The sequence below is a fragment of the Trachinotus anak genome, unplaced genomic scaffold (assembly GCF_046630095.1).
Source record: "Trachinotus anak isolate AG129_WGS33_773 ecotype Australia unplaced genomic scaffold, CSIRO_AGI_Tana_v1 ptg000007l, whole genome shotgun sequence".
In the NCBI taxonomy this organism is placed as follows: domain Eukaryota; kingdom Metazoa; phylum Chordata; class Actinopteri; order Carangiformes; family Carangidae; genus Trachinotus; species Trachinotus anak.
The window spans coordinates 21,991,830-22,018,906 of record NW_027273858.1 but is presented as its reverse complement, the minus strand read 5'-3'; the positions used below and the strand labels follow the sequence as shown (position 1 = coordinate 22,018,906).

General features: G+C 43.3%; 1 protein-coding gene across 1 annotated transcript in view; it reads left to right on the top strand.

The window, feature by feature from the left end:
- The first annotated feature begins 1,221 nt into the window (after positions 1 to 1,221).
- b3gat2 (beta-1,3-glucuronyltransferase 2 (glucuronosyltransferase S)) overlaps positions 1,222 to 27,077 on the top strand; it is a 66,917-nt gene continuing 41,061 nt past the window's right edge. Inside the window, exon 1 of the mRNA XM_071481448.1 lies at positions 1,222 to 2,377. Coding sequence (XP_071337549.1) covers positions 1,844 to 2,377 — 534 coding nt within the window. The 5' untranslated portion in view covers positions 1,222 to 1,843. The remainder of the gene's footprint in view (positions 2,378 to 27,077) is intronic.

Genomic DNA, 27,077 nt, shown 5'->3' with positions numbered 1-27,077 from the left:
GGTTACAATAATAAACATACAAACTGTACAGAGAATGGCATACATGTGGCCAGGGTTACTATATTAACAGTCATGGCTTGGTTAGGTTTAGAAAAAGATCATGATTTAGGTTAAAACAAGAACTTCCTCAACATTAGATCTTTGTTGTCATGGTTACAATAATAACGACGTGGTTAACTTTGGTCATGGATAATAGAAACAACATAAACTGCTACTTTCACCTGGGAATCGAACACGTACTCCTGTGTCATTTTGTTGACCCATCCATCCAACTCAACCTCCTCCTGACCTGGACTTAGTCACTACATAAACTATGTCACCGCACTTTTCCCTTTGCTCCTGTCATCATTACTATGGCCACTAGATGTCGCCTAGCAACAAAACCTAACTATGAATCATAATAAGCTGCACAGACGACCTGTGGGCTCATTTGCACAGGACAGTCTCCATTGCCCATCTTCATCCCCATCGCCCTTCATCTGTTGGGTCTGGGTAATATTGGGTTGATATCCTGGGAATAGACGTTGTGAATTTAATAATGAAGCATAATCCCAGCCTGTAGAAGTTATTTTCCTAAAGGTTGACAGGTCCTAGTTTAAGAAATGCAAACCTGAGACACCCAAGCTTTCATTAAAGGATGCACATTGATTTGGTCTAAAAAATGTTCTAAAACAATGAAAAACATCTTCTTGCCTGTTACATTTCTTAAAAATAAATCTTATTTAAACTGTGGAACTCATATATATGAAGTCAAGCAGAAAAGCCCAAAGCTATTTCTAAACTATTTATCCTGATGTTTTTAAGAGATGTTGTTTGAGTTGTTTATTGTATTGTTTATTGGGAATAACCTACACAGTACAAGGAAATTTGACTGTTATGAGACTCAATAGCAGGTTTGCATGAAGTCTGTTAGTGACATGAAATGTTGTCTTGTGTTACCGCCATCAGGGACCATTGGGAGGTTACATCTCCTCATCCCTTAGTTCTCAGGTCATGTCCTGTTATTTATTTATTTCATAATTTACTCTTGACAAACAACACGGGCAGCATAAACTACCATCTCTCTCTCTCTCTCTCTCTCTCTCTCTCTCTCTCTCTCTTCCTCCCTATTTGTGTCTCTATGTCTTTCTATCAGCTGGGTTTATTCTCAGCGGACACTGATGCGCACAACATAACAAGGCCTCTCTCCCTTTTCCCCTCCTCTCTCTCTCTCTCCTCCCCCCTTCCAGCTCTCTCTCTCTCTCTCTCTCTCTCTCTCTCCTCACTCTCTCTATGTCTCTCTCCCTCCCAGGTTCTCTCTTCTATATCCAGTCTCCCCTCCTCTGCTCTGCACCTGCTCCTCCCCTCCTGCCTTATTATCCTCAGACTCAGAGCTGCGCTCTGTCCTCGCCAAGTGATGCTCCTCGGCGGGGCGGCGCACATCGGTGGGTTATCACCGCCCGCTGCAAGGAGGGCAGCTCCGGCTTGTTTTTGTCCTCCGGAAACACGCACTAAATGACGGCTGGACATGGGAATGTAACGGGGCTTGTGAGAGAGTGAGCCGGAGGAGGGTAGAACGACGAAGAAGCACTCAAGTCCCATCCGAGAGCAGAGAGGGAGGAGGAGGAGGAGGGGGACTACGGGGAAACGGTCCCGTCGGGACGGGGACGCAGCGGAAGGTTTTGTGCTGTAGCTCCATAGTTTGAAATAGACTTGAGATGCTGGTTTTTGTTGTTTGGTTGTGAAGAATAACATCACGGGATTTATAGGACCGGATTCCTGGAGTTGGGTTCCCTCGGTCGGTGCCTTTCTGTTTGTGATGGAGTGAGTGAGGGAGAGGGCGCACGGTAACTTCAGCCTCGCCATGAAATCAGTGTTTTTCAGCCGCTTCTTCATCCTGCTGCCCTGGGTCCTTATTGTCATCATCATGATCGATATCGACAGTAAAAGGACGATCCGGGCTCCGGCGGTCGGTCGGACCGGCAGGGCGCAGCGGGCAGCCCGGACCGGCGCACCGGGCGTCGGCGTCACCCAGAATCAGTCCGCCCTGCCGGTGATCTACGCCATCACTCCGACCTACACCCGCCCGGTGCAGAAAGCGGAGCTGACCCGGCTGGCCCACGCCTTCCGCCAGGTGCCCCGGCTGCACTGGATCGTAGTGGAGGACTCTACGACGCGCACGGAGCTGGTGGCGCGCTTCCTGGCCCGGTGCGGCGTGCCCTACACACACCTGCACGTGTTCACGCCCCGCAGGTTCAAGCGCGCCGGGATGCCACGCGCCACCGAGCAGAGGAATGTGGCCCTCGCGTGGCTCCGGCAGCACCGGGGCCGGCGGGACACCGGGGTGGTCTTCTTCGCGGATGACGACAACACCTACAGCCTGGAGCTGTTTGAGGAGGTAAGCGTCCTGTGCGTCCTGGTCAGCGCCCATCACTGCGGCTCCCAGCAGCTCTCCGCTCATTCTTTTCCTTCTCTCCACTTTACTTTTCTCAGCTCAACGCACGGTTTTTATGTCTAAAATATGTGTGTGTTTTATATCTGATTTAGATCTTGGTGATTAAGTTGAGGTGGAGCGAAGCCTGCTTTTATTTAAAGACGTGATGATTTACTTAGTCTGACAGAAACACACATTTTTTTCCCAACTGAAAACTTAAACTCTTAAGTATTGATACCCACACACCCACATCACCCCCAGCTCAATACACATTGGGTTTTTGCTCCTAGAGCTTTAATTGGTCTGGTAATTTATAGACCACAACCGAACATACTGCTGGGTTGTTTAATTCAGCAGTGCTGCATCATATCTTCTGTGCTGATCCTGTGTTTTGTATGTAAAATGTTAAACTGTAAAGAAAGTATTAACTGTAGAACCCGAGCCATGTTGCTTGACTAAATGTTGGCTACTGTCATGGAAGATATAAGCTGCTGATATTGAGCTCCAACATGTGAAATCTCATGAATCCCAGAAACATCCCTGCAAACCCAGTTTCATAGGATTTTGTGCCACAGATTTAGATATCGATGTCAGATAGTGATAAGAGTTTTATAGCATGTGGCTACTGCTTTAGCACCTTTATTCACAGCACCAGCACCATGAGGTTAAAGGGTCCATTTCCCCCATGTCCGCCTGCATCGTTATGGTGCTCTAACCAGTACGCTGCACAGGAGAAGTCATTGTTAGCCGTTCCCCAAATGGGATCATTTCAGAGGCGTTCAAACACTGGAATTCACAGGTTCTTCATATTGATGGGATCCCACTGGAAAAAAAAACACCCCGGGGAGACCCAAGACCTGGCAGGGCGTTGTTAAACCAATGTATTCTAGCAGAGCATCTGGGGAAGACTACATGGACGCTTGGTATGAAAGCAGCACACCGATGGAGAGAGTGGCAGTTGAGTGAAAATGAAAATAAAACGAGTGAGAGACAAAACAGCAGAAGAGTGAGAGGGAGGACTGATCGACAGAAAGAGAGACAATGGAGACGGATGGCAGCTGTGCAGGTGCTGTCCAATTTTCTACTGATCCACTGGCCAGCACAGAATTAATAAGCAGCAGTGTGTGTGTGTGTGTGTGTGTGTGTGTGTGTGTGTGTGTGTGTGTGGATTGTTAGGGGGGTGATTCAGTGAAATGATAGTATTTTCCAGTTCTCTTGCTCTTAAATTCTTGCACTTACCTGGATGTAAATGCCTCTCAATTTGCTTCTAGACTAATATGAGTCACTGAAAATCCTCGGATGTATAAATATGACAAAAAACATGTTGGCTGTCTGCGGTCTGCAGACCTGACCTGGACAACAGTCTGAATGATATCCCACCAGTACTGAATCAAGTCTGTGTGAGAGTCTGTTTATGTTTTTGCATGTACATTTAAGGGTGTCTCTTCACATCAGTTAACGATTAGTGGTAATTTATCTTTATGCTACACTGCCGTCCTCCACTACATCCAGATATTGGAGAAAGACGTGCCACCAACAGCGTCAGCAGCTACACAACAATCCTCTCACTCTTGTAAATGCACAAACACTCTCAGAGAAAGCCTGTCTGATTGCTGATTGCTGCTTCTGATTACTGCCATTCAGAGATTTCTGGCCCCAGATCAGACTGCAAAACATTTTAATATTATTTAGCTGAGATCTTGGCGTTGAAATAAACTGAAGGGAAATAGTTAATCTGATGGTAAAACTCAACTTCAGGGTGAGTAATTTAGTGATGGATAAAAAAGACTGGTGATCTTTAATGGAGGCGTTTGATGGTGAGCACATTTAAAACATGTGTTCTCCTCTGCTTGAGCATTTTATTGGCTCATTGCAGAATAAAAGATGTATTCCTGCGTTGCAACATGCTGATTTGGAAGGCTCTTTTTTTCTTCAGTCTCCATCTGTTCTGCAAACAGCGAGATAAACCAAGGGCACATTTACATTAAATGTGTTTGAAGCACTTTATTTGAGCTGTGCATCTGGATTCTCAGGCTGTCAGAGAGTGAAACATTGCGGCTGAAAACACGTGTCGGATGTCTTCTGAGAGGACATGTAAGGGTTTTAAGGCTGCAAGCAGGGATGAGCAATATGACTTCAAATCAATACCACAGTTATTTCAAACGTTTACCTCGATTATGATTAGTGAACGATCACTTTGGCGCTCATCCGTCTCTCTTTTTTTTGAGCCTTGTACTCTTCATGTTCAGCATTGTGATGGTGTTTAAGTGATTAAACATATTGGTGGAGGTGCCTTTGGCTGCTGAAATTAGTTTTTCTGCAGTGTTTGCATTTGACTTCATCACTAAATGTGCTTCTGCATTCTGTCTAGATATAAGCTCTTTGCCAGGTTGACTTTGAGTGAATGTGGACTAACGTGAGTTCAATCAAGAGAGACTTCAGTCAACGAATAAACTTTTATTGCCATGTGCAAAAACAAGAGAGGAAAAGTGAGAGATGTGAGTCTTTGATGGTTTGACCCCGTTGTGATGTCATCATATTTGAAAAGCGGGTGAGGCTGTGTGAAGTATAGTTTAGGTTTAAACAACCCCTCGTGATGTCAGCCATTGGTTTGTTTTCAAGCCTCGCCATCTTGGTTTTTTGAAACTAGAAGAAACCATATTTGGACAAGAAGGTGGAGCTGAGGAGGAGTGAGGGGTGGATCTGACCTGCTCTGTATTCTATCCTGATCCTGTCAGGCAGGTCGCCGTGTGTGGTACAGTCTGTCAATCACACAGTAGCCCCGCCCTAATGCATACCCTGTTTTATCATCTATTTTCCTCTAAATGGAGTATAATTTTAAGATATGAACATCATGCTGTATTGAAGAAGACCTGAAACTAGTGATTGAGACCATGAACTCATTAGAAAAGCATTTACTGAGGTAATAAATGAAGTGACAAGTGGGGTCATTTTCCCACAGACTTCAATACAATCAGACTTCTTTTTACAACCAGTGGAGTCGCCTCCTGATGGTCATTAGATAGAATGCAGGTTTAAGGCTCCTCAGCTTTGGCTTCACTGTGGTTGTGGTGGTTGATGGGAAGATGTGATGACCTCGACCTGGCACTGGATATGAAGACTGGAGGTGGATGGGGTGAAGCACTGACATTACAGCTGACAGCAGAGGAGAGGAGAACGGATTTAAAAGTTTGACAGTGACAATGTGATTGGCTTGCTGAGATCGTGGTGAAATCTGAAAAGCACCTGAAGTCAGCTGAGTATGAGGAGTGGGGTGAGAGAGGGAGAGAGTGAGAGAATTGTGAATGAAAGATGCATAAAGATTCTTCCTGTTTGAACTTAATGCTGAGCCTCATTTGGACTGGGCGGCGTCATGTGGCTGAACACAAGCTCGTATTTCTTTAAGGGTTCATGAACGCAGCATTGGGGAAAGTATTAACCAGATTAACCAAGATGAGCAAGATTAAGCTGGTGAGAAGTTTTCAGTTAATTGTTCAGCCCTAGCTGCAAGTAATGATTATTTTCAATCAATCATTTGTTCGATTTATACAATATCAGAAAATTGCAAAAAAAAAACAACCAAAAATTGGCCATTGTGAAGTCTTCAGTTTGTTTGTTTTGTCCAACCAATGGTCCAAAACCCTACAATAGTCTGTTTACAATGAAAAACAGTGAATCATCACATTTGACATGCTGGAAACTGAGTGCTTTGGAGTTTTGCTTTAAAAATGATTAAACCTGCAAAATACATTTCTGACTTTTTACAAATTGATTAATCAATTAAACACTTTAGCTCTAAAGGGTTGAACTGAGGACAAACTGCAGTCTGGGCTGGTGCTGATGAGAAGCAATTTCTTAAAAATGACATAATGTTATTTATGAGAAGTATAGAAATCCAAGATGCTGAGCGGAATGACCATATGTCTGTCTAATCAAACAAAATGCAGCAAAGTTGATTTTTCACATCAGTTTAGGCTGATGAAATGCAACTTTAAAGGAGCTATTTGTAAGTTTTGCTATGGCTACATAGCTAACATTAGCATGAATGGCTGTTTACAAAGATTTATGAGTTCAGCTACAAACTTCATTCCTTTATCACCAAGAGCTGTCTCCACTGGTGGAGAGAAACACCAAGGTTAACTCTTATAATTGTATTGTAAGCTCTTGGCAAGTGACCGCGCTCGGCAGCAGAGAAAACCTACGTGTGGCACCTTGAACTAGAATCACATGCTGATTTTAGGTTGTTTTTCCCTCCATCTCATCCCTGAACACAACGCCTGGGTAAAAAAATATCTGCACAGCAGTGAACCCAGCACGCTGGAGCAGAGTCTACTCACAGAGTCTCAGTGTTCGATTCCGACGGCTCAGTGTAAAGAGCATCTGTTTGATTTGTTGATAGCACACTGTCTTCTCTCTGTCCTCCTGCCTATTTCATTACCCAGCTCCTCTGTGCAGGTAATGGCCTGTCATAGAGAGATAATAGGCTGTCATATGGCAGAAATAACCTGCAGAAACTGTCTGCAGGCTTTAGACTGATGGTGGTAACTGTACTTATAGTGGGTGGCAGCTCCACATTAGAAAGCCTTATATCACTGTAGGAAGAAAAATGATTGAGGTAACATTCAAGCAACTAAAATGTTATTTCACCTCGACCCCCTGTGATAATATTTCTTCCAATGGGAGTTTTAATGAGATGCAAGGAATGGTTTTGTAAAAATAGGATAGGTTCAGATTTCCTCAAGTCCATCTAAATACAATACTGCCATGTGTACATGGCAAGAGTCATGGGGCCATGAAGGACTTACCAAAAAAAAAAAAAAAAACTACAACCCCCCTCATCCTATTTCACTTACCTTTTTCCATAGTTCTATATGTCAGTGAAAATGGACAGTGAAATTGAGGGCACTGAGCAATCATTATAAATACAATTAATGTAGGCATAAAAGAATCTAGAGATTTGACCTACAGCAGTGCATTGAAATGAGAAGCCGTTTGTTCCATCAGAGACAAACACAAAGACAAACGACATTTAAAATTAGCTGACTCTGTGTAGACAAACCTGTGTATGTTGATGAAAAGCCTGACAAAAAGCATAATGTGGCGAGGCCCCTGTGTTAGCCAAATCAAGTGTTTCTCATTGTGCAGGCTGCATTGCTGCTGCTGTGTCGAGGTGACAGACCTACATCTTTCGCGGCTCAGCAAGGAAATATTGTTCAATTAAAAACTATATTTGGCCAGGGCGACCTGATAGCCGAGTGGTTAGTGTGCGTACTGCAAATGCTCTTTTAACAGTCGCCGGTTTGACTCCTGACCATCCCGAGTCCTTCCTGCAGGTTATTCCCCCCATCTCTGTCCCTTTCCTGTCACTGTCTACTGTCCTTTCAAATAAAGACACAAAAAATATCAGAAATAAAACTATATTTGGAAATAAATATAGTAAAGAGTATGTTTCTGCCGGTGGGTGCTCTAAACGGTTAAATGTCCCACCCCCACACCCAAGATAATCCTGCAAAAACCACAGTCTGCATTTGGAGAAGGTAGTTAAATGCATTTTAGCACCACAGTAAATTCACAGAGATGATATACACACATATACAACAGAGGGATTGGAGATGAAAAGTTCAACTAACAATACACAACATGAAACACAAGGATAATGCTATGTGGTGCAGGCACAGCTTGTGCTGGGTCGAGTGTGTGAGTGTGGTAAATGTTGAAATCAGAGGGACGCTCTGTGATTGGTCGTTACAGTCAGGACAGGGGTGTGACAGAAACAACCACAGCAGTTTAGTCTCTACAGCTGATCAAACCTTGCACCAACCTGGAGTGTGTTATGAAATCAATGTAAACTTGTCCCCGACTGCACGCTCTCGCAGGTTGATGCTCGGGCCTTCTTTTAGTGCCTATAGAGTGGAGGTAACTGGAACATGGAGACACATGCGACTTCATTTCCTTACAGCTGGGGTACGCCACAAAAGAATTATGGAACTGCTACTTTATATAACATATATTTAGACATGAGCACAGGTAAGACTCATAACTAGTAGCCTCTGGGAGGTAAGTCCACACTGATTTAAGCACCAAAAAAAAGAATTTTTCATTCAATATTTTGAGTTTAACCAATTTTGTCCTTCTATTAGCTACTGTGGAGCAAAATGCTAAGTACTTCTGACCTGCAGTTGTCCAATTAACAAATGGGGAACTGCAGCTGGAACAAAATCAGTGCCACTTTTGACTCTGGGTTGTTGATTACATGAGAGCTGCCCAGGCTGAGTGTGAGAGTGGGCTACAAACTACCGCAGAGTAATGAGCAAAAATGTGTTACAACCACCCTCCTACTTCCTCCCCTTATGAAAAAAACATTGGTACGTAGCAAATGTTTAACAAGCCTCCCTGCGTTTCTCCTTTAGTCTCTGGCAGCAGAGTGAGAGTGAGAAATCAGGTGGAAAGGCATTTAGCACGAAGACAAGAATTAAGGGGAGTATTCTCCATTTCCGCACAGCAGTCTGATTTCAGTTTGGCATGGTTTATTATGCACACGACACGTTACGGCTGAGTTACCTCCAAGCAGTCAATAGAGTGTCTGAAAATGCAAGACTGCTGATTTAATGGCCCCCATGCAATGCTGCCGTGATTGGCCCTTAACACACACTATTTCCTGTTGGCTCCCTAAGGTGATTTTGCATTTTTGCCCTTAGGAATAAATGTTCTGCCATCACTGGGAGCTCCCTCACTAAAGGTCAGATTAACATGCTTTGTTTTAACCTTAAATTGGACTATTTTCATTTTTTTTTAAATCCCAAAATGTTTGGGTTACTCATATTTTTTTCCTGTTAGGACACACCAGCTTGATAAACAGCATTTAAACCTTCACTGGGCTGTAAAACTCAATTTATACACAGATTAAGGGAATTATTATATGGTAAGAAACTCCATAAATCACAGTGAATGAGGCCCCATTGATGGATGATTTTTATTTCAGTGAAATGTCTCAGCAGTCTGTGGTTGAGGGAAATTAAGGTTGACAATTAGATTTTATTTTGGCAGTCCAGAAATAAAAAAGTAGTTTCCTGCACATTCTTGCTTGCTGCACAGTTTAAGGTAGAGTAACACTTGTAAGATACAAATCTTTATCAGCACCTAATTCATAGTTTCAGTTTATCAAAACTTGGTTCTTCTTCTCACTGTTTTGATTATGATTCCTCCAGGAAGTGTTGACATAACCAAGTTAACTTCTGAGGTCAACATCACTAAAGAAATGCCACATGGGCCAAGAAGAGTGTTTCAGCCAGTCCTCCAAACCGAACAACAATACAGGTGGTTTTTTTTTTCAACCCTCTGGTATGTCTCATAGTCTCCTAAAATTGTGTCCTTATGACAGCAGGTGTACTGGACCTTGGTCGTCATGGTTACAATAATAAACATGCAGACTGTACAGAGAGCGGCATACTTACCTTTGTTACCATAGTTACTAAAATAACGGTCGCGGCTTGGTTAGGTTTAGGAAAAGAAAGTGATTTTGGTTAAAATAAATACTTCCTCAACATTAGATGATCTTTGTTGTCATGGTAATGATAGTAAGTAACATAGTTAAGTTTGTTGAATGGTCATTGATAATAGACACAAGATAAACTGCTACTTCCACAGGGGAATCAAACACTGGTCTCCTGTGTCATATTGCTGTTTTGTATTTATTTTGTCACTCTATAAACTACGTCACTGCACTTTTCTCTTTGCTCCTGTCATAATTACTACAGCCACCAGATGTCGCCTAGCAACAAAATTTAATTATGGATCATATGGACCATAATAACCTGCTGCACAAATGAGCAATGGAGCCCATTGCTCATTTGTGCAGCAGGTTATTATGGTCCTGTTTTTTCACATGAAGAAAGTCTTGAAATGTCACATGGGGCAAGAAATATGAGCATTTGGATGATCAGAGAGGTTTGAAATTAAGCCCAAGATCTGCATTGTTATTATGTTTGGGTAACATCCATGGTAAATATATATATATCCATCCATTAAAACTTCTTTACGGCAGGTGATTTTTATTGGTCTGAATGAGCCGACAGCCGACCACATACCTGGCTCTGTCCTGCTTTTTGTGAGTGACAGACAAAGACTTTGTGATGAACAGTTGTTGGAGTTAAATAAAATGGCAGGCTATGTGAAAGGAGGAGCTGAGTTATGAAACACTCCAGGTTCAACTTTGACATCTCATTTAGTGCACAACTAACAGCAAGGACAATAGGTCAGTTATAGTATATTGTGACTGACTTCTTTATAAGCTATCTGATTGTATGACCACACTCATAGCTCCGTCAGATCTCAGCAATCACTTTGGTGAATACAGTGTTTTCATGACCAACAGAAATCATGGCCAAAGCTACAGAAATAAGACCGTAGTTATAATGAAGGTGAGTCATCAGGTGAAATTACTCCTGAAACTCTTCTTTGCTGATGGGTGATCTCAAGTCCGCCACTGGGACAATGACTCTGTCTGTCTGTTTTGGGTCAGCTTCTCAGTGGAGGAACCCTTTCAGAGTTAGTTGCATAAAAAGCAATCAATAAAATTAAGCAGTACTCTTCCCCCACTCTTCATTCCTGAAAAGCTGACTCTGGGGATTGGAGGGTTTTCAGCTGACGGCAGCACGGCAGCCTGTCAACCGGGCCACAGTCTCATCAGACCTTTTTTTTTTTTTTTTTTTGAATAATTGAACTCCCCCTGGCCCTGAGAGCGCCATAGCAGTCAGAGTGACTATTTTAGGGAGCAGGTACTGTGGCAAATGCTCTGTGCTGAAGTGTGACTCAGGCACACCTCTCTCATCTGGTGCCATACGGGGTCTGGTGTTAATCTGTTAGTTGTGATGTGGTGGGCTGGCTTCTCAGAGGGTGTAAATTCACTGCTGTGCCTTTAAATTTTGAGTCATAAACTTTAAGAATATGTGCTCACATTTCATTTATTTGATAATTTGAGCATGAAACGAATTTGACTTTTTAATTATACCTCCATAGTGTTAATATTTCCTGCTGTACATCCAACTGGGGAGTCAGATGGTGCAGGGGAAATTGGCTAACAGACGTTCTATTTTTAGATAAAATGGACCAAAGACACATGCATGCAAACATGAAGGATTTATTTCATCAAGTGTCCAAGCAGCAGGCTCCATGCCTGCAGAGAATCGTGGGTGATGGGGAGGTGGCACAAAGAGAAACTGGTGGGATAAAGGAACCAGAGCGAAATAAGCAATTCAATTTCCTCAAACCCCAATGAGCAATTATCATAATTACATAGTGTAGTGGGAGAAGCGGGGGGTGGGGGTAGGTGTGTGTGTGTGTGGGGGGGTAATGTCAGCGAAGCAAAGCAGGAAGGAGGCAAACTTTGCAGAGAGAAAATGTCCACGCCAGGGTCAGAGGGAGGAGAAGGATGGAGGAGAGAGGAAAGCGGCAGGAAAGGTTGAAGGCTTTTAAGGGCCAATGTAAATGTAAAAGAGATGTTATACACCAGCTCTCTGCTTTTTTTTCCTCCTGAACTGGCAGCTTGACTACACACCCTCCCTGTGCTCTCTGCTCTCAGTGTAACTGTGGCTGGGATACATTTGTGTTAAACTGAGGCTGACAGTCATTGAAGCTGAAGATTTTATTCAAATGAAATGGACATATTCTGTCCTCAGGGCTTGTGACAGGTTTGCAAAGGGCACGTGCCAAAACATGTCTCTTAAACCTGTGTGATTTAGGAATGTTCTCATGTTCTCAGTCTGCAGAGGAGGTTCTGTAACATTGCAGATATTTTGAAACCTGAAAACTCAGTTTTTTCTGTTAACAACTGTTGGCCGATCATAGACGATGAGATCTTCTTTACACCGTGTAGCTGGGCTTTCTGTCATGTGGTGATTATCGATGATGTTGTTGTAACTGTGGAGGTTTATGATCTCCTTTTAGTTGGTGGATACTGTCTATTATTTCAACAGATTGATTACTGGTTATCATCCATGTCTTAGGATGTGTGCAACATTAAAACGTTATAGTATTTTTCCAAGAATGCGATGACAGGAACAATATCAACCTCATGTCTCGGAGCGAGAGTGTTTCCTGGATTGGGTTGCACCAGCTACTCATGAATCAGGTTGCAGGTAGGTAATGTTTATGCTAGTAAAGACTTTAATAATGTGCAGGAAACCACAATCCAAGCAAAAGCAATCAGCTGTGGAAGTCAATGTAGAGTCATAAACTTCCTAAAATAATGTAATGTGCACTTAGTAATGTAATGTTCAAGAATGACATCATTATTAAACAGCATTTATCACAGTTCGGGTCAAAGGTGTCGACCTGGCAGATAGTGGGTGGAAATATTTAATTCATCTCTACGTTACAACCAGATTGTGAGGTGCAACCTGTTTTAATGAAGTCATGCGTGAAACTCCACTTAAACACTCACGTTAGAACCAGGCTGTTTGAAGTTATGAACATCTGGTGCAGCTGGCTCCTGGTTAAACTAACAGTTAACTTCATATACTTATATAGCTATATAGCTAACAGTAATGTAGTTCCATTCTTGATGTACAGTCAATAATTCTGATCCCCTCCCAAATATGCAGTCATTTTGCATGTTTTTTTTCCATAATAGTGAAATTTTACCAAACTGATTTGGAAACAGTTTGATTAGTGATTATATATATATATATCAGTGAGGTGTTTGAGAAAACTTATTATTGGTCCAATCACATCATCCTTTAGTATGGTGACATGTTTTGTTTGAGGTGCTCTCTATAGTCCACACTATGTTCTGACACACAAGGATTCATAGTGTATCCTTGTATCCTGCAGCCTGCACAGTAAACCCTGTAGAGATGGTACGTGCTGCAGAAACATGGTGAACCTACAGATGTGCTGTGAACTGCTGGATATACACCAAGTGGCCAGTTCATTAGGTACAACAAGCTTAAACTAATGTTTTGTAATATAACAGCCTTCCAATGAATCCTTGTTCGTGAGGGTTATAATGTTCAATTGATTCAGTGTTATGGTGATTTTGCAGTTTGTGGTGCTGCTGAATTGCATTGTGTGATCATGACAGGTGCCTCTAATATCTGGCCGCCACTCATTGACATCAATATGCTGGAAAAAATATTAGAATCACCTGTTGGCACCATCACAAACAACACTTTAACAAATCCACCCAGTATTTCAATGCATTGTGTACAGATGTGGTGTGAGTTGCCAGATGTGGTTTGTGAACACAGGTTGTGGTCTCACGCAGGCACAATGATACCTCACATGGCAAGTCTTCAGGAAGTGACCCAGACTGTTGTTTGCTAAGAAATAGTTCCACCATGTAACTACCCTGTCTGTGGATGTAGACATTAAACCAGCCAGTGTACTGTGTACTTAACACACAGACATGAGATTTATACTTTTTTTCCTGTATGAGAATGCAAATAAATGTATGATATTTCCCATAATCACTACTCTGATTTGATTCACCAAACAGCTGGATTTTAAAAATGTATATATTTTTTTATTTTTACCTGGGCTGAATAATTAATCAAAATATTATTGAAGCTGCAATATGGACAAGTGCAATATCCAACTTGGAGCTGCATTTTTTTTTAAGGTAAAATGTGTCTCCACACACAAAGGAACTTGTCTGTTTGGTACAAGCCCCAACAACAATCACATCATTTTTTATATTTTTCCCAGTGGAAATGAAATGCAAATAGGACCACTCTGACTGAAATCATGATTCATATTGCAATCACAATATCTGCCAAAATAACTACAATATGATTTTTTTAACATATTGTTCAACCCTAGTTTGTGCACAAAATTGGATTTTATTTAGCCTGTAGTAGCCTATATATACATAAGCAGGTACAGTATATGCACACAGACAGCTACTTCCCCTGCTGGAAAGAAACTTTGACATTATCATATGCGTGCAGGTTTCTGGATATTCTAACAAATATTGCACAGTTTCATACACACGCAGACAACCACACACTCATATGCACACACCCAATATGCATGCACCTTCATTTCTTTAATAATTTTTTTTCCTACATAAACCCATAAACCATTCACCCTGCACACATATCATGCACCATTGAATCACAGTTTCATAGCCCATCCAGAGCCCCTCTAATTTGATTCATTCATTTTCTCCCAGCTCATTTCTTCCCTCCCTTTCTCCGATTGCCTCTGCCATGCATATTAATAACACACAGATAAAAATACGCTTGATTAAAATCACACCCGGCCCAGCCACCCGAACACTCATCCCAGTGAGCAAACAACACAATGACGGCTCTTTCTCCGGGGCAGGAGGCAGGAAACGAGAACATCCATAATGGATTTCATATACTTCATCATTAAGAGTCTTTGTGTGTACACACAATTCACTTTTCACCTATTTGTTTGCAGGGAAGGGAGTCAGAGTTGATTACCCAACTGAGCCACAGTGCTCCCAGACAGAGTGTCCTGGCTGTGAGTCAAATGAAATGTGATTCCTCTCAGCACTGTATTTCTCACCCCCAGCTTTTCTTTTGTTTACTTGTAAATAGCCTGCGTTTACTGACTGAGCTTCTGGTGCTGTAATTTGTCAGGACTTACAGGTTGTCATGCATTCAGCTGCATCTGAAATTATTTTTCATGTGGGGCTAAGATGAATGATTTGTTATCTCACTGCCGTGTCTACCCTCTGGTGAAGATATCCATACTGATAATGAGACAAGAGCTTTCTTAATGTATGACAGGTCTTGCCGGCGGCTCCTAACTATACAACCTAAACTGATGCACAGTACAGAACAAAGGCCTTTACATATTCATCAGAGGAGAAGAGAAGAGGTTGAGGAGAGTCAGGGCAGAGCTTGTGCTGTCATCAGGTCTTATCAGAGGAAGGAGAAGTATGCAATGACATTTACCTTTTACTCACCTCCACACCATATCCAAAATGTTTATATGAATCGGTTTGAAATCCATTCTGCTCATTTTACACAAGTGTACTGGATACACCTGTCGACTTTAGTCTGTCTCAAGTCACAAATCTGATGGCTATAGACTCAACAAAATCAAAACAACAAATTACATTTATGTTTACATTACATTTACTCATCTGGTATTTGCTGCTTTAGAGACTCCTGGAGTAAGCAGCAATAACTAAATGTGTTCAATAAGACAAAGCACAAGGAGATCAGTTGAAAAAGTGCACTGCAAGTGTAAGTTAGGCATGTTATTGTGTTAGAGGTGTTAGGAGAGGAGGTGGTCTTGCAGGGGATGAGTCTTCAAGAGATTCTTTAAGACAGAGAGTGAAGATCTTGCTCTTGTTCTACCATCAGGGGCCCACAAATGAGAACAGTTTGGACTGAGGTTGTCTTGTGTGTAGGGATGGCCCGTGATCAGTTGGTAGTAGATGGTTGCAGACTCAAGCAAGCAAGTTGCAGATTTTGACGTTGATATTGTGATGGACAGATTAATTAGCCAAGAGGACCAAGCCTTCAGACTTAGAGAGGTTTAGCTGAAGGTGGAGCTACATCATCAATGTGGATTTTTTCTGAGAGACAAGCTGAGATCCGCACTGAGGAATCTGGCAGGAATGACAGGTATAGCTGGGTGTCATCTGCATAGCAGTGATATGAGAAACCAACTGATAATCAGACCCAAGGAGGTGGTGTATATTGCAAAGAGAAAGGGGAATGGGCTGAGATTGGTACACAACTTTGGGATGGTATCAGTCAGAAATGGGTGAAGCAGGTTTGGAGGACAAAGGACACATGCTGTCCAGACATGAGCTCAGTGTAGAGCAGAGAAGCTCTGGTTGATTGATTCATTTTTGATTACATGTACAGGAGAGGTAATGACACCCATCGAGGGCTTGTGGCGGAATGAGACCAGAGGTGGTGGTTCCAGGAGGCATGAAGTCAAGCAAATGAAATAATGGTCAGAGAGGTGGAGAGGCAGGATTATTAGGCTGTGTGTGACACTGTTTATTAATGAAAACTGGGTCAAGTTCCTTGCCGACTTGTCAGAGTGGATGTTCATCATCACCTAGGATGAGCAGCGTGCAGCCATGATTGGTGCCTGTGTTCATCTTTTTTCTCCATGCCGTCATAAATGCATAATCTGAGTTTGCTTTTGAAAATGAAATGCTATTAAAGAGGAAATGTCTCATTATTATTAAAAGGGAAAATTAAAATGACAGGTCATAATAGCTTATGATGGAATTTTTACAATCCTGTCCATTAAAATGATGGGCAACAAGAAAGTCTGATGCAAGCACAGATGAAGAAAGGTGGTATTCTTCAAGTTGGAACATATGATTTACGACTAGTGTGTGCAGTAAAGGGAGTTTGCTGACTCTGACTTGGAACAGTCAAGCAAAGCCCACTGAAAAAAAATAAAGAGAGGATAAGAACATAAAAATGTTGTTGCATGAGCTCTGGTGAGCTTGTGTGAATGAAAACTCCCTCTGACAGGACAGATGATTGCTGTCTGAGAATGAACTGTCAGAAGGGATAGAGGTATATATTTGTGTTTGGGGGGGACACCAGGAGACGGCAGTGAAACAGAGGAGTTTTGCCTTAGTTGCACCTGGTAGTTGCTTGACGACTTCTCTGAGCCGAACCATATAACGTTTCTCTGTATTATGATTGTAATTTCTGTCAGAATTAGAGCTCTCTCCCCTGTGGCTCTGTGGTGTCTGCATTTACTTTTCCACATTAAAGGAGTATCATAGGACAGTCTTGTATGTTACACAGACTGTAAAGCAATTAGTATGGAACACCATGAATTTAGTATTTATTTTATTGTTGATTTATTTATGAATTTCTCTCATGTAGTCTTTAGGGAGATTGAGGACTCTGTGGATTTGTGATTATGGCCTCTATGAATAAAATTAATTTGTCACTTTGAACTTTATATATAGAGTACATAGATGCAATAGAGACCATTGAGACCTGAAGCAGGGCAGATGTGCAGTTAAGCATTGCCCTTAGAGAAAACTCCATTTGGCTGAAAGCTCAATTAATATACAATAGTGGGATCCCCAGTTAATATGAAATTATATTGATCTCAAATAAGGAAATTATTTGTTTTTGCAACAGCAAGATTAAAATGTGCAGGTGCTTCGTAGAGGTCGACTAAATGTGTGCACCTACAGAATTTGTAATCTTTACACCCCAAGGAGAGGTGTATTCTTCTGGTGTTGTTGCAGCTTTCACCTAGAAAAAAAAAAAAAAAAAAAAAAAAAAAAAATATATATATATATATATATATATATATATATATATATCCACAAAATCCCTCTGTGTGCTCTCTCAGCCACATTTATTATTTTCCTTCCCCAATTTAGTCCCTGTGGGGAAGCTGTAGAGTTTGTTCATGATGACAAACTTGATCATAAGGGTTGAGCTCAGTTGTTTGTGGCTTTGTGAGAGACTTGTTTGTGTTCTCAGATACAGACTAGATTACTGTGGAATAACATGAAGCACTCAGAGCTTCTTTGATACCTTGTTCCTGCTCTGTAGCGGCACAAGACTTAGATCAGCTGCTAGCTCATATTACTGTTCTCCCAGTTAGGATATTTCTGTAAATAATCACAAAAACAAAATAAAATGTATTTCCAGAAAAGTTGTCATTCTTCGTTTGTATGGGTAGTCTTACTTTTAAAACCTTAAAACTTCATCAGTTTGTTGCTATCTGCTGCAAGGAATACACTATATTGATATAGGGTGGTATGCCAGCCTAAACAGATGAGTTTTGTGCTGTAAAAATGTGGAGTTTTAGTCATTTTTTGCTCATCTTCAGTCTTCCAGTGCACACACACACACACACACACACACACACACACACACGTTTCCTAAAATAGAGGACTTTCTGTGCAGGGGATTACATTTGAGGTTATATAGATTTTTTCTTCGACTCCAGACTTTCTCAAAACTGTTGCAGTGTTGGTGAGCGTTTGAGACTCTCCTGTTCAGATTCTGTAAAACTAAACAGGACTAAAACACTAAACCTTTTTTTCTAAGGTAAAGGTTCAGTATCTCCAACAAGAAGACATGATGAGGATAACTATTTTGAAATAACAAGAAATGTTTTTGTTGGCAGTTTAATGCATGAGATAGTTGTAAAATCACTGAATACAGGATACAGAAAGCTCCTGGTTTCCTCCAGAACTGGTAGTGAAGAAAGGGAGCTGGGAAACCAAACCTCGATTTAGTATTAAGGCGTTTAAGGATTGAATGCACATCTACAGTCAGAGGATACTACAGTTTCTACGTAGTTCCGGATTTATCTTATCATCCCTGTATGAAATCTGATAGCTGTTTACCATTAACTCAGAATGGTCTGTGGTTGCCTTTCAACTGATATTTTGCTGCCACTGGCAATTTGTTTGATCACACAGGGACTGAAAAAAAGCTCCTTGCAGTCATTCACTTCTGATGTTGTACGAAAGGCACAACAAGCCATAGATGTTCTTTTGTCATTTGTCAGCACTAATTATCATGAAATACATTACATTTATTTTCAGTCTTTCCATAGCATTGAGGGGCAGCTGTGGCTCAGGAGCTAGAGCAGGTCGTTCACTTATTAGAAGGTCGGTGGTTCGATCCACTGAGCCCCAAACTGCCTCTGATGGCTGTTCCATCAGTGTATGAATGTGTGTGAATGGCAGAAGCGCTGTATGATAGTGTGTGTGAATGGGTGAATGTGGCTCACATGGTAAAGAGCTTTGAGTGGTCAATAAGACTAGAAAAGCTCCATATAAGCAGTCCATTTACTATTTGCATCTTGTGTAGTGGCTTCTCATAAAGATATGGCGATAGTTCAGGGCAAAGTAAAAAATCATTATTATTCATAATCATTATTTAGGTGGTCTCTCCTTTCAGGAGTCAAGTTTCCATCCTGTTTGCAATACCATTATGGAAATAGGAGGAGTTTCCTCATGAAGATGAACGGCTGGTGGTACTAGTTCTACAGTCAGGTGTCGTTAAACCACTGCAGATGATGATGGTGCGACCAAGTGTCAAACCACCGTGACATCACCCACTGGTTTGTGAACTGCCGGTCTGAAGCCTTGAGTTTGTAATTTGGCCGTCGCCATCTTGGTTTTTGAAACTAGAAGAAACCATATTTGGAGGAGAAGGTGGAGCTGAGGAGGAGTGAGGGGTGGATCTGACCTGCTCTGTATTCTATCCTGATCCTGTCAGGCAGGTCGCCGTGTGTAGTACAGTCTGTCAATCACATGGTAGCCCCGCCCTAATGCATACTCAGCTTTATCACCTATTTTCCTCTAAATGGGACCATGATTTAAAAAATGAACATCATGTTGTGTTGAAGAAGATTTGAAACTACAGATTGAGACCATGAACTCATTAGGAGAATGTTTACTGGGGTACAGTAATAAATCAAGCAAGAACTAGGTACATTTTCCCATAGACTTCAATACAATCAGACTTCTATTTACAACCAATGGAGTTACCCCCTGATGGTTTAAGGCACTTCTGCATTGGCTTCACTCTTCAGACCCCAAGTCTACGTTCATTTCTATACACAGTTTATGGGTACAACAAGACAACATGATTGAAAACGCAGACAGGAAATATGTCATTTCTGTTTGTTTCAGTCTCAGATCTGATGCTTTCATCTGCAGCGGGTTTTCTACTTTCAGTGGAACATAATTGAAACACCAAATGTCTGTCTGTAAAAGACAAGCCCGTAGGTCATCTGTTTAAGCAGTTTATTACGATCTATAGTTCCATTTTATTGTCAGGTGACCTCTGACAGCCATTGTTGGCTAATTTTGACAGACACAAAGGAGGAAGTTGGGTGACGTAGCATATAGAACAACAAAGTCCACATCAGGAGGAAAAAGATGAGGTGAATGGATGAGTTGAGAAAACAAATGACTTTCAAACAGGAGACTGCTGTTAGTTTCCAATGTGAAACTGATAATCAGTGTTGTCTGCTCCACAGCCTTAGCCGCATATGTATTATTGCAACCATGACAACGAAGCACCTTAAGGAAGTATTTATTTTACATTCAGATTCACATTTACTCATTTGGCAGATACTTTTGTCCAAGTGACAAGTGAGTGATAACACTAAAGCCTCAGAGCAGTAGGAGACCTTGGCTGAAGTACTTTAATAGCTACATCTATTAAATAAGGGAAAGGAGATCAGGTTTCTATACACCTAATTGTTTTAATTGTGTTATCTGCTTTTCCTCTCTTTGAAATCTATTGATTTTATGTCTTGTCTATTTTATTCACGACAGAGGCTGCAGTTTAGCTAAAACATTTTTTAGTATCTAGCTGGGAAGTGGTCAAGGAGAAGTGAGAGTCATGGAGATGGAGACGTTGTCTGAACCCTCAGTAAATTAGCACACCATCAGAATCAGAATCAGAATCAGAATCAGTTTTATTGCCAAGTATGTTTTCACATACAAGGAATTTTTTCTGGTGATTGGTGCAATTGATCAGCAACAGTGGGGCTCTCTAGCCTTGTTGATGAGGCTAATAGCAGATGGGAAGAAGCTATTTTTGTGGCGAGAGGTTTTGGTCCTGAAGGACCGCAGCCTCCTGCCAGAGGGGAGTGTCTCAAAGAGTTTGTGTCCAGGGTGGGAGGAGTCAGCTACAATCTTCCCTGCACGCCTCAGAGTCCTTGAGGCGTACAGGTCCTGGAGGGACGGAAGATTGCAGCCAATCACCTTCTCAGCAGAGTGGATGATACGCTGCAGTCTGTTATTGTCCCTCTCCGTGGCAGCAGCGTACCAGATGGTGATGGAGGAGGTGAGGATGGACTCGATGATGGAGGTGTAGAAGTTCACCATCATAGTCCTTGGCAGGTTGAACTTCTTCAATTGCCTCAGGAAATACATCCTCTGCTGAGCTTTTTTGATGAGGGAGCTGATGTTTAGCTCCCATTTGAGATCCTGTGTGATGGTGGTTCCCAAGAAGCGAAAATGCTCCACGGTAGCCACGGGGGAGTCACACAGGGTGATGGGGGTGGGTGGGGCTGGGCTCTTCCTGAAGTCCACTATCATTTCCACTGTCTTCAGAGCGTTTAGCTCTAGGTTGTTCTGCCTGCACCAGGTCACCAGACGCTCAGTCTCCCACCTGTAGGCAGACTCATCGCCATCAGAGATGAGTCCAATGAGAGTGGTGTCGTCTGCAAACTTCAGGAGCTTGACAGACTGATGGCTGGAGGTGCAGGTGTTGGTGTACAGGGAGAAGAGCAGAGGAGAAAGAACGCAGCCTTGCGGGGATCCAGTGCTGATGGTCTGGGAGTCAGACACGTGCTTTCCTAGCTTCACGTGCTGCCTCCTGTCAGACAGGAAGTCGGTGATCCACCTGCAGGTGGAGTCAGGCACGCTCAGCTGGGAGAGCTTGTCCTGCAGCAGAGCCGGGATGATGGTGTTGAAGGCAGAGCTGAAGTCCACAAACAGGATCCTGGCATAGGTCCCTGAGGAGTCCAGGTGCTGGAGGATGAAGTGGAGAGCCATGTTGACGGCGTCGTCTACAGACCTGTTGGCTCTGTAGGCGAACTGCAGGGGGTCCAGGAGTGGGTCAGTGATGGATTTGAGGTGGGACAGGACAAGACGCTCAAATGATTTCATGACCACAGAGGTCAGGGCAATGGGTCTATAGTCATTTAGTCCTGTGGGCCTTGGTTTTTTGAGGACAGGGATGATGGTGGAGGATTTGAAGCAGGCTGGCACGTGGCAGGTCTCCAGTGAGGTGTTGAAGATGTCCGTGAACACCGGAGACAGCTGATCAGCACAGTGCTTCAGGGATGATGGAGAGACAGAGTCAGGACCGGCTGCTTTGCGGGGGTTCTGCTTCTTAAAAAGCCTGTTGACATCTCTCTCCAGGATAGAGAGAGACGTTCCTTTGGTAGGGGAGGAGGGGGGTTCTGATGTGGCTCTGATGTGGAGGTTAGTGTCAGGCTTGTCCCACTGTCTTTCAAAGCGGCAGTAGAACTCATTCAGATCGTTGGCCAGACGGAAGTCATTAATGGAGTGGGGGGGTTTAGGTTTGTAGTTAGTGATCTGTCTGAGCCCTTTCCAGACAGAAGCAGAGTCGTTGGCTGAGAACTGGAGCTGAAGTTTCTCAGAGTACAGTCGTTTAGCTTCTCTCACCGCTTTGCTAAACCTGTACTTGGACTCTTTAAACTTGTCCCTGTCCCCACTCCTGAAAGCTTCCTCCTTTTGCCTCCTGAGCTGACTGAGCTTAGCTGTGAACCAGGGTTTGTCATTGTTATAACTCACCCTGGTGAATGATGGGATACAGCAGTCCTCACAGAAGCTGATGTATGACGTCACAGCCTCTGTGAACTCATCCAGACTGTTGGAAGCAGTCCTGAACACCTCCCAGTCAGTGCAGTCCAAACATGCCCGCAGATCCTCTATGGCTTCACTGCACCACTGCTTTGATGTCCTCGCAACAGGTTTACACAGTTTTAGTTTCTGCCTGTATGTGGGAATCAGGTGGACCATGACATGGTCAGAGTGGCCCAGTGCAGCCCGGGGGACGGCGTGATAAGCACCACTGATTGTGGTGTAACAGTGGTCCAGAGTGTTCCCCTCTCTGGTCGGGCAATTAACAAACTGTCTGTATTTGGGCAGTTCATGACTGAGGTTCCCTTTGTTAAAGTCACCAAGGACAATAACTACGGAGTCCGGGTTGGTCTGCTCCACACACAGTATCTGGTCGGCGAGCGCCCGCTGTGCCTCCTGCACGTTGGCCTGTGGTGGGATGTAAACACCGACCAGGATGATTGAGGTGAACTCACGGGGGGAGTAGAAGGGCCTGCAGTTTATGATGAAAGTCTCCAGGTCAGGAGAACAGTGCTGCAGGATCACTGTCACGTCTTTGCACCAGCCACTGTTTGCATAAAAGCAGATTCCTCCACCTTTGGTTTTGCCGGACAGCTCTGTGTCGTGATCCGCTCTGAAGAGTTGGAAGCTGGCCAGCTCCAGCGCAGAGTCCGGAATCGATCCACACAGCCACGTCTCCGTGAAGCACAGGACGGCAGATGAGGAAAAGTCTCTGTTCTTCTGCACCAGTAGCTGAAGTTCATCCAGTTTGTTGGGCAGTGAACGCACGTTGGAGAGAAAGATACCTGGGAGAGGTGTGCGGAGTGCGCGCCGGCGGAGACGCGCAAGCGCACCGGCACGTTTTCCTCTCCTCCGGCGTTTCACTGCGAGAGAATGTAGAAGAACCATGAAGACAATGTGAAGAGAGTGAATTATATTCCAGTTTTTTATGCTATTTAAGTCAAGAAAATACTGACTCATAGGACAGACCAGGACCACGTCAGAATTTTAATTTAATTAAAATTTAATTTCAATTTCAATTTGCCTTTGTCCCAATGTCAAATGTCACAGAATAATGCTATTTAAACCCATACAGAAATGTAATATATCACATATCCATATGTCCCTACATCAAGAGTGGTGTTGCCATATATGTCACTTGTATTATTATTATTATATATTATCACATGTATACATATATGTTCATTTATTAAAAAATATCTATGTGATGAATTTTTATTTGGTATAACATGATGTGACCATATATATGTTAATGATATATATTTAATTTATATATGCAAATTTCTTTAAACAACCTACATATAAAAATTCTATATTGTTATTTTGTAAAGGTTTTCGTATCAATTTCTCATTAATTCTAAACATTTCTATCTTCCCATTCTGGGAAAGTGGTCTCAGTATAAAACATCAGCATATATTGACAGGCTTTACACTATGTCTACAATATAAGCATACATACATACATAAACATACATATTTGTATGGGCCAGACTTATATGTCAATATATGAAAATTGTTCCAAGTTTCAATATGATTTTTACACATGCGCCTAACCCTAACCCTATTTTTAATATATAGAGATTGAATATATGTACATATTTTTGAATTAAAACTAACCTTACAGCCAACTCAGATTGGTGTTTAATGTGAATGAATATTCAGAGACATCAGAATCAGAATCAGAATCAGTTTTATTGCCAAGTATGTTTTCACATACAAGGAATTTTTTCTGGTGATTGGTGCAATTGATCAGCAACAGTGGGGCTCTCTAGCCTTGTTGATGAGGCTAATAGCAGATGGGAAGAAGCTATTTTTGTGGCGAGAGGTTTTGGTCCTGAAGGACCGCAGCCTCCTGCCAGAGGGGAGTGTCTCAAAGAGTTTGTGTCCAGGGTGGGAGGAGTCAGCTACAATCTTCCCTGCACGCCTCAGAGCCCTTGAGGCGTACAGGTCCTGGAGGGACGGAAGATTGCAGCCAATCACCTTCTCAGCAGAGTGGATGATACGCTGCAGTCTGTTATTGTCCCTCTCCGTGGCAGCAGCGTACCAGATGGTGATGGAGGAGGTGAGGATGGACTCGATGATGGAGGTGTAGAAGTTCACCATCATAGTCCTTGGCAGGTTGAACTTCTTCAATTGCCTCAGGAAATACATCCTCTGCTGAGCTTTTTTGATGAGGGAGCTGATGTTTAGCTCCCATTTGAGATCCTGTGTGATGGTGGTTCCCAAGAAGCGAAAATGCTCCACGGTAGCCACGGGGGAGTCACACAGGGTGATGGGGGTGGGTGGGGCTGGGCTCTTCCTGAAGTCCACTATCATTTCCACTGTCTTCAGAGCGTTTAGCTCTAGGTTGTTCTGCCTGCACCAGGTCACCAGACGCTCAGTCTCCCACCTGTAGGCAGACTCATCGCCATCAGAGATGAGTCCAATGAGAGTGGTGTCGTCTGCAAACTTCAGGAGCTTGACAGACTGATGGCTGGAGGTGCAGGTGTTGGTGTACAGGGAGAAGAGCAGAGGAGAAAGAACGCAGCCTTGTGGGGATCCAGTGCTGATGGTCTGGGAGTCAGACACGTGCTTTCCTAGCTTCACGTGCTGCCTCCTGTCAGACAGGAAGTCGGTGATCCACCTGCAGGTGGAGTCAGGCACGCTCAGCTGGGAGAGCTTGTCCTGCAGCAGAGCCGGGATGATGGTGTTGAAGGCAGAGCTGAAGTCCACAAACAGGATCCTGGCATAGGTCCCTGAGGAGTCCAGGTGCTGGAGGATGAAGTGGAGAGCCATGTTGACGGCGTCATCTACAGACCTGTTGGCTCTGTAGGCGAACTGCAGGGGGTCCAGGAGTGGGTCAGTGATGGATTTGAGGTGGGACAGGACAAGACGCTCAAATGATTTCATGACCACAGAGGTCAGGGCAATGGGTCTATAGTCATTTAGTCCTGTGGGCCTTGGTTTTTTGGGGACAGGGATGATGGTGGAGGATTTGAAGCAGGCTGGCACGTGGCAGGTCTCCAGTGAGGTGTTGAAGATGTCTGTGAACACTGGAGACAACTGATCAGCACAGTGCTTCAGGGATGATGGAGAGACAGAGTCAGGACCGGCTGCTTTGCGGGGGTTCTGCTTCTTAAAAAGCCTGTTGACATCTCTCTCCAGGATAGAGAGAGACGTTCCTTTGGTAGAGGAGGAGGAGGGGGGTTCTGATGTGGCTCTGATGTGGAGGTTAGTGTCAGGCTTGTCCCACTGTCTTTCAAAGCGGCAGTAGAACTCATTCAGATCGTTGGCCAGACGGAAGTCATTAATGGAGTGGGGGGGTTTAGGTTTGTAGTTAGTGATCTGTCTGAGCCCTTTCCAGACAGAAGCAGAGTCATTGGCTGAGAACTGGAGCTGAAGTTTCTCAGAGTACAGTCGTTTAGCTTCTCTCACCGCTTTGCTAAACCTGTACTTGGACTCTTTAAACTTGTCCCTGTCCCCACTCCTGAAAGCTTCCTCCTTTTGCCTCCTGAGCTGACTGAGCTTAGCTGTGAACCAGGGTTTGTCATTGTTATAACTCACCCTGGTGCGTGATGGGATACAGCAGTCCTCACAGAAGCTGATGTATGACGTCACAGCCTCTGTGAACTCATCCAGACTGTTGGAAGCAGTCCTGAACACCTCCCAGTCAGTGCAGTCCAAACATGCCCGCAGATCCTCTATGGCTTCACTGCTCCACTGCTTCGATGTCCTCGCAACAGGTTTACACAGTTTTAGTTTCTGCCTGTATGTGGGAATCAGGTGGACCATGACATGGTCAGAGTGGCCCAGTGCAGCCCGGGGGACGGCGTGATAAGCACCACTGATTGTGGTGTAACAGTGGTCCAGAGTGTTCCCCTCTCTGGTCGGGCAGTTAACAAACTGTCTGTATTTGGGCAGTTCATGACTGAGGTTCCCTTTGTTAAAGTCACCAAGGACAATAACTACAGAGTCCGGGTAGGTCTGCTCCACACACAGTATCTGGTCGGCGAGCGCCCGCTGTGCCTCCTGCACGTTGGCCTGTGGAGGGATGTAAACACCGACCAGGATGATTGAGGTGAACTCACGGGGGGAGTAGAAGGGCCTGCAGTTTATGATGAAAGTCTCCAGGTCAGGAGAACAGTGCTGCAGGATCACTGTCACGTCATATGTTATGACGTGACAGTGATAACATATATATAACATAACATAACATGTTAAGACATAACATATGTCATAACATATGTCATATGTTATGACATATGTTATGGTAATGTGCAGATCTACTGTGACAAAGTCACAGAATATAAATGTCCTGACATCTGGTTTACAAGTTTACATTTAAATATC